The sequence below is a fragment of the Aotus nancymaae genome, unplaced genomic scaffold (assembly GCF_030222135.1).
Source record: "Aotus nancymaae isolate 86718 unplaced genomic scaffold, 86718_ANA_hifiasm-v0.15.2.pri h1tg000014l, whole genome shotgun sequence".
In the NCBI taxonomy this organism is placed as follows: Eukaryota; Metazoa; Chordata; class Mammalia; order Primates; family Aotidae; genus Aotus; species Aotus nancymaae.
This window is the reverse complement of record NW_026988425.1, coordinates 3,545,702-3,554,177: the sequence shown is the minus strand read 5'-3', so window position 1 is coordinate 3,554,177 and position 8,476 is coordinate 3,545,702. Positions and strand designations below refer to the sequence as shown.

Below are 8,476 nucleotides of genomic sequence, written 5' to 3'. Positions count from 1 at the left end.
AATAAAGAAAAATATCACACTGTGATTGAATTTAAACTATGAGGAGACTTTCATCCTGGAACAATTACACAATACTTCAACATATTAAGATGCCATTAGTAGGGCTGGAATATTTCCAGAGCATCAGCTTGTAATATTTTCTGAATAATTTCTTTAAAATGTTTTTTCTGTTATATGCTTTCCTATTGCTTCTATAATTATTTTAATTATCATTTGTAGTGGCTGTTGTGTAGTCAAGGCTGGGAGTGGGATTTTACATATGCAGGGCCACTTGCTGAGGTAAATTCAGCAAGTCACCTGTGTACCCGGAGAAAGGCTGACTTTAAAAGGTCCCCATTTAAAGGAGTCTAGTGTCTCAATGCTTCCAATTCCAGACTTTCAGTTTTGATCATAAACAAAAGAGTGCCTGGTAATATACAAATTAGAACCCATTAGGAACGAGAGATTTTAATTTAAAAACAAAAATTGGCAATGCATATTTATTTGTCTAACGATGAGGGGAAAGGAGTCTCGGGAGCATGATGCTGTGTGTCTATTAAGAAGATATTTCAGTCTTTAAAATCTTTTGCCTGGAGGAGAATGCCCATGTGATTGCCAGGTTTGGGATACATGTTGTCAAGAGTGAGTTTCTGTGTATGAACTGGAATAAATGTGACACAGATGACCAATTTTTGAAAGAAAAACAGAGCACTATTGAACATTTTTGTGCTGTTTAACTAGCATTTTAATATATTTTTAGTTCATTTTAAAACTTAAATGAGGAAGACTAATGTTTTGACACCATAAAAGCAAAAAGACACCCCTCGTATGGCACCATGGTGAGACTGGCACGTTTTCCCCTCACCCGCTGGCTGCTTCCTTCTTTCCGACGGGAAACATTGCCCATCCTAGAGGGCAGGAGACCATCTCTGGGAAGCTGTAACTTGGCATGCTTCTCTACCCCTTGGCAGGAAAGATGTTGAATGTACCTAAATAAAGCTTCCCAGCCTCGTCTTCCTGGGAGGTGGTCCTGAGCAGCACTTAGCCCAGTTTCCCAGGAAGCACCAGCTTGGGCATGGAATCCCCACCGTGTGAAACCTTTTTCACCTGTGGATTCTTCCGTGGGTCGCAGACCAGGAGCCGACAAGGTCGCAGGACAGGCAGCGGGGCCTACGCTAAGGGAGGACAGTGTCTCCTGTCTGTCTCCCTCGGCCTTCTCTACTGCTGCCTCGCGCTCCTCCACAAACCCTCACCCTCCCACGCACCTCCCCTCCCCAGATCCCACATGCCAGTCTTTCTTTCTCTTTCTTTCTTTCTTTCTTTTTCTTTCTTTCTTTTCTTTCTCTTTCTATCTTTCCTTCTTTCTTTCTTCCTTCTTTCCTTCCTTCCCTCCTTCTTTCTTTTTTCTTTCTTTCTTCTTTCATTCTTTCTTCCCTCCCTCCCTCCCTTCCTCCTTCCCTCCCTCCCTTGCTCCTTCCTTCCTTCCTTTCCCTTTCTTTCTTTCTTTCTTTTTCTTTCTTTCTCTCTCTCTTTCTTTCTTTTTCTTTTCCCACCCTCAAGATGGAGTCTCACTCTGTCGCCCAGGCTGGAATGCAATGGCACAATCTCTGCTCACTGCAACATCCACCTCCCAGGTTCAAGTGATTCTCCAGCCTCGGCCTCTTCAGTAGCTGGGATTACAGGCATGCACCACCACACCTGTCTAATTTTTGTATCTTTAGTAGAGATGGGGTTTCATCATGTTGGCCAAGTTGGTCTCGAACTCCTGATCTGCCTGCCTCGGCCTCTCAAATTGCTGGGATCACAGATGTGAGCTGCCGCGCCCGGCCCAACTTTTCTTTTGTATTCCAATTGCTGTTCTTTAATTTTATCCTTTACTTTCTCCTTTCAATGTTTGAGAACAAATTATGTTTAGAAAAGATATGAGTAGCTAACCTAAAATCCAAATAAGGCCAGGTGTCCGCTCTTTAGTCTTTTTAGAAAAAAAGATTAGCCAATGTCAGGAGAAAAGCCGTAACAGCTTTCTTGGGTTGCACACCTAGTTTGTACCAGATGTCTTCTGAGAAGCTGCCGATAAATCCCTTTCAGGTCTCACAGGCAGGATATGGAGCCTGGGACTCAGAGAAGTCAATTAACTTTAACAAGAGCACACAGCTACTTAGTAATGTGGTGGGAAGCTCTCAGGCTTTGTCCAGCTTCAGAGCAAACTTGTGCACTTTTTACCATATTTGCTATGCTGCAGTGGAATTTCTACTGATTTTTACATTCTTAAAGAACAGGGTTCTTTCTCACCTTTTCTGTTTATACTCTTCTATGTGTACATAAGCAGGTCATGTTTTATTGGGAATTTTCCAAAGTTTTTACCTTGTCCAATAAAAATAAATCTCTACGGGTATGTGCTATCGCTTTAAACTGGAATTGAAAAGGATAGAAATAAAAGAAGACATCAAATTATGATGCTTGGGTATGTTTTCTCCTCCCAAGCGAGAGGCAGCCAGGCAGGCCATCGCTGATGATGGCAGAATGGCTATGAGAAGGCACAGCCTGCAGGGTGGGCTCACAGGCCGGTAGGAAGGACGCTTGCCCAGGCTGTAATTCTATGAGAATCATTTCCTCTCGCTGCAATGCACTGGAATCTGGACAACGTGCAAAGAAGCAAGAATGTCCTCAGCCCTCGAAAGCTGGCCGTGACGTGTGCTGCAGCATGCAGCACGCATCCACAGCACATGATGCGGGTGCAGGATGCTCTAACGGCACCAGTGAGGGAAGAAGCCAGCACAGAGCTGGGGCTGCCCTGCAGGGAATGACGCTCCACCCTGGGAGGAGTCACTGTCGGGAAGGGCTCAGACTTCTGGTTTTTGAGCCCAGTCTGGAAATGAAACTTGCAGTACGAGAGTCTTTGAAGGTGTGTTGCTCTTCGGGAAAGCTCTGCTGGCAAGGAGATGACAGAAAACGCACTGCTCAAGTACAGGGTTGCTTTCCAATTGGCACATGAAATCATGACTACCTGCTTTTCTTCAGCTGAGAAGCATTTCTTTATTGATTTATGGTGAATCAAAATTCCAGTGCCGTTTATGCTTTAAAGACAGTTGATGGTTTTTTGCTTTTTTTCTCATAAGGGAGCTAGAATGTTTAAAAAAATGATGATTAGTACCATGATATTAGAGACTATCACCACTAAGTAGTCGAGTCCCTTACAATTTTAGAAATGTACACTCTGCAAATCCAGGCTCATAGGCTTACTCTTGTTTTATGAGGACATTGTTTAGACAGGCTTCAAGCATTTAAGTTAAAAGGATATGACTTATAGAGACATGTCTGAAGCATTGTAGTTTGTTCAGGTCTGGGAAGTCTTTGTGAATACGTATGGAGTGATGAGGATGATCGTGCAGGCACAGAACCAGTGTTGGCCCTGATGACCCCAGAGAGGAGGAGGCAGTGCTCTGCTCCAGGCCTTGGTGCCCGAAATCCACATAAATTCCCCAAATTAGCCATGCACTGTCCAACATTAGGCAAATTATTCCACTTCTGAACCTCAACTACCTGCACAAAGCCAGTTTTCTGGACCAAAGATGGAGCAAGAGCGTGTGCCCAGACACAGAGTTCAGAGCCCACCAAGAAGGAAGAAGATATATGCACAGGCACACATGCACACACACACACACACACACACAGAGCACAAAGGCCATGAAGATGGAGGGGGATCATATGCACACACACACACACACACACACACACAGAGCACAAAGGCCATGAAGATGGAGAGGGATCATGTGCACACACACACACAGAGTACAAAGTCCACGAAGATGGAGGGGGATCAGGTGCGTGTGCGCGCACACACACACACACACACAGAGTGCAGAGGCCATGAAGATGGAGGGGGATCATGTGTGCACACACACACACACACACAGAGTGCAGAGGCCATGAAGATGGAGGGGTATCATGTGTGCGCACACACACACAGAGTGCAAAGGCCACGAAGATGGAGGGAGATCATGTGCACACACACACACACACACACACACACACAGAGCACGAAGGCCATTAAGATGGAGGGAGATCATGTGCACACACACACACACACAGAGTGCAAAGGCCACGAAGATGGAGGGGGATCATATGTACACACACACGCAGAGTGCAAAGGCCATGAAGATGGAGGGGATCTTGGGCACACACACAGAGCACAAATTTCAGCAAGAAGAAGGAAGTGCATGTGTACCCGCTTGGAGCCCAGCAAGGTGGACGGAGAGTATGTGCACACCACAGAGCTGCACAGCCCACCAAGGATGCCTCCAGCACTCACAAAGCATGACGCCTCCTGCATTCTTCTGAATGCAGAACAGAAAGGTTGTTCTCAGCAAAGACAGCTGTTAAGAAGGGCTACTCCCCACACTAAGCAGGGCCTGACGTGGTGCAGGGAGAGGGGCCTGGTCCTAACAGGGGTGGGTCTCCCAGCAACTGTGCCGTCTTCTTTCCGTCCAGCAAATGGGAGAAGGGAACTGTTACATGGAAGTTCTGAGCACATGTCTGGCCTGGGGTTGAATGGCCAGTGGCCTTCGCCATCAGCCACTGTGAGCTCTGGAGCCTCCTTCCAATAGGTCTTGGCAAGCATGAGTCAGGATCCCACCTAAGTCTGCGTATCATCCTGAAGGCTTTGGGAGAGTCGGCTGTTTAGGTGTCGGATTGTTCAACCACAACTCAATTGGTCTGATGCTTACAGGCTTCTCTATTTCCCATGAGAAAACTAAGTCACCAGCCCTTTTAAAATATACAGATACTGAGCAGTTCATTTCCAAATGCACCCTTGAGTGGTATCTATACATAGTTAATTTGCAGCACACACATTTATTTCTAAGTCTTTAATTGCTGGAGAAAAGAGATCTCTGAGCATTGCTAAGTTCTTTAGCTGCAAAGGCTCAGCAGCCCAGGATGGGAATTTCCCAGGTGTCATTCATAAGTAAGAGATAACAGCAGGCCACTTCCACAGTGTTCTTGAGGGAGCATGTGAGATGCTGGAGCAAGGACCTTTCATGCCCAAGGTCATGGCTGCAGCTCACAGGAGGCAGGGTGGGGACAGAGCCTTGGGGAGCCTCTCTTCTGCATGTGGTTTCTGTGTCTATCTATATATTTATTGTCAATGCTAATGTGATATATTTGGAATATTTAAATTTTGGAAATTAGTACTTTCTAACAAAAATAAATAAAGTGAATAAATGTTGAAATAGTTTGATATGGCAGCAAAGTCCCAATTGAACGAGAAGCCCTTCTTGAGGGGTATTAGCAGACTCCCGGACTTCACACACAGATGAGGTACAGATTGAATCCCCTTAAATTCCAATCTTATATCTAGTGTTTGCCTGAACGTTCTGGAGGTGGCCCTCACTGTTCTGCATTGGAGTTGTAAGAAAAGCTTTTGAGATTTGAGAACTAAGAAGGAGAGGAAGTGTCAGGCTTGTTTTTGGAGCCCTGGTGCCAGCTGACGCAGAGCTGGGCTCCAGGGGAGCCTTCAACCCCTCCCTGCGCTACCCACTGGAGGGTTACATATCCTGATATCGAAGAAAGTGAACAAATACTCAATAAGCTGGCACTTTTGATAAAATACTTAATAAAAACTGAATAAAATTACTAACTATTCAGTAGGTTACTATCCTAATAGTGGAGCATGCTGAGAGTCCTTTTTCCTTTACATCAAATTCCTTTTCCTTGGGGTCTGAGAATCTTACATAGAACACATGAACATAAACACAGGGATGCTAGGTTGTGAAGCAGAAGCGTGAATAGCATCATCTGGGTTTTCTAGACAACTCTTCAGGTAAACCTGCCCCAAACAGAACCGTCCATTCCCCTTGCCATGGAGGTGCCTTGAGACTCTTCCTCTCTGAAGGCCCATGGCAGCTGCTAGAGCCACATTCTGCAGGCATGTCCTGGCCCAGGTGCGGGCTGAGTGTCAGATACTCCCAGCCACTGAGTCTCTGCAGCAGCTCTGGGTGGTAACCAGCACTACGGTCTCGTTTTGGAGATGAGAGAAATGAGGGTTGGACGGCTGAAGAAACCTGAGTAAAAGTACAAAGCCAAATGTTGAAACCAGGATCCACGCCTCCCCCTGCCTGGAGTCTTCCCTCTGAGCTCTGTTGCAGGAATAGGAGTCTATAGGAATATTGGAATTAAGGATACCCTGTTACAGTAAAGGCACACACCTCCATGTGTGAAGACGTGAAGATCACAGATTGAGTTTGAAGCCAAACTCACTGGGGAGAACTCAGTGAAGTTGGCGATTTCATGCCATGGAGATAAGAACTAGCCATGAGGTCAGACTTTAAAACCTTCGCTTGGTTGATGAGTGGCGTGGAAGTGCAGTTTCACAGTCTGATTTTCTTCTCAAGGTGCATTAAAAGGCAGAAAGGAAAATTAAGAAGATAAACATGGGTGTGTAAATCCTAAAAGTGCAGAGCTTGCAGAGAAGAAAAGAAAAGTGAAAAACACTCTACAGGCTGGTGCGCTCTCACAATAATTGTCTGCTTTTAGAGCTTTGCGTTTGTTTATTTATTATTTATTTTAATTGACACACTCTCCAATCACCTTTAAACCATGGGAAGCGGTCTTTGTGCTGCTACAGCCATAATGCAGCTTCCAACTCAACCACGCTCATCCTGATGGAATAAGAACTTTCCCTAGTCCACCTTTTATTATCGTCCAGCTTTTATTCTTACTAAATATAAATTGATTTATCCTTACAGAAAAAGAAAAACATAGCATCGTCTAGCTCTATTGAATACATTAACTAGTTGGCAACTACTTTATAAGCGCTATGTAGTGATGACAGAGAGATAAACTCACATGTCAGTCACCGTGACAAGGAAAACCACTTTTACTTAGATATGTGGCTAGTTTGTTAATATCTCACCACACATATCCACATATTTGGAAGTATTCAGATTCTTAGCGCCATTGACAAATCCTGTGGATGCCCAGATAAAACTGAAGTCAGTGATTAAATAATTTGAGGGATTAAAGCAAATCTGTAGTTCACAGGTTAACAAAAATTACCTTTGACTTTTTAAATTATATATATTTTTTTTTTTAGAAGGCAGCCACAAACATTTATGCCAAATCCCATTCCCCAAATAAGCGTATTTGATAGTTGATTATGAGGTAACTGGCTCCAGACAGATAAGACCCTGCATGATGTTGAAAGTCAGACCCTGGGGGTGAACGCCACCTTGTCTCTGTCCTGCCCGGCTGGTCTGCGTGTCTCTCCTCAGAACGCTGTGTAGTATTGCTCCATTGTGCTGACAATGTCACTCTGGTCCTCCAGGAGCTCCAGAACTTGCTGCAGCACAGCCTCACTCAGGCCTGGGCGGACACTCAGGCGAGCACAGGCCAAGATGTGCAGGAAGTGACAGCCCTTCTCCACGTGATTTGGTTTCTGGCAGTCCTCTTGAATGATCCGGTGGATCTTTTTGTGCAGGTCTTTGTCTTCTCTGGTTACATAGTATAGGTTATTGAAACCATCATCTTTCTGGAAAACAAGTCCTTTTTCCTGCAACAGCTGTATAGCATTCTTAAATATACTATGAATTGCCTTGGAAGTGGTGTCCTTTTTAAAATTCACTTGGTCGGAGCAGGCATTGTGAATCACAGGCTGATTGGCAAGGGACAGCAAAGACTCCACCATTTCCAGCTCCTGCTGGTAAAAGCTCTGTACTCTGTTCTCCATGAGGAATTCTTTGACTTTTTCACTCAGCAAACTTGTGAGCCTGGGTAGGTCCAGGGTGCCTGGATTGCTTACTGCCTCTTCTTTCTCTAGGGCTGAGCTGCGCATACACTATTACCTATCTTCTATATTTTTGCCATATTAATCCTCCTAAAACTGTCCCCATCGTGGTATTCCTTCTTCTAAACCTCCCGCTCTTTACCCTAACCCCACTGATGGAAGAAAACCCCTTAAAGAAACTGTCAAGCCTTTTGCTTCCTTGACCTGGAATCACAGGCACTAGCCATGTTTGCGTTCTGCCAGGCTGCGGTGCGTGGGGTGGTGCTGGCGTCTGCTCACCCCTCTGTCACTTACCAAATTCATGTTACCAACCTCCCTCGACGACATTTTTCTACATTTGCCTAATCAAGCATCCATGTACAAGAATTAATGTTTTCTCATATCGTGAATATTAAAAAATTTTCCCAAGGCAATAAGCAATTCATGACATATCCCTGTTATTTACGCGTGTGCTTATTTTTGCTTACAGGTATAGTAAAATACTTTACATAAGTGTATTAACTAATTGTAAGTCTTCTTTGTATATTCATAACCTTTGTTAGTTTCTAGATTGGCATGCTTTCCTTTTGATTGTACGAGAATTTATGTATTAAGATTTTCAGACTTAATAATATATTCTAATTTGTCAAATGCCTTTTAATTCTTACAATATCTTTGTCAGTTTTTACATTTTTATAATGTTAAACCTCAATTTTCTTTTTATAATTTTTTTTT

The 8,476-nt window shown here is 44.2% G+C and overlaps 1 protein-coding gene across 1 annotated transcript; it reads right to left on the bottom strand.

The window, feature by feature from the left end:
* Positions 1–7,099: 7,099 nt before the first annotated feature.
* LOC110569243 (CST complex subunit STN1-like) lies at positions 7,100–7,810 on the bottom strand. The gene has a single exon (XM_021675408.2). It carries the CDS (start codon positions 7,808–7,810, stop codon positions 7,247–7,249), a length of 564 nt encoding a protein of 187 aa, XP_021531083.2. The 3' UTR covers positions 7,100–7,246.
* Positions 7,811–8,476: the final 666 nt, after the last annotated feature.

What these genes read in the sequence shown, in the direction of transcription:
- LOC110569243 (XM_021675408.2), bottom strand. Translation starts at nt 7,810, where the DNA reads ATGCGCAGCTCAGCCCTAGAGAAAGAAGAGGCAGTAAGCAATCCAGGC.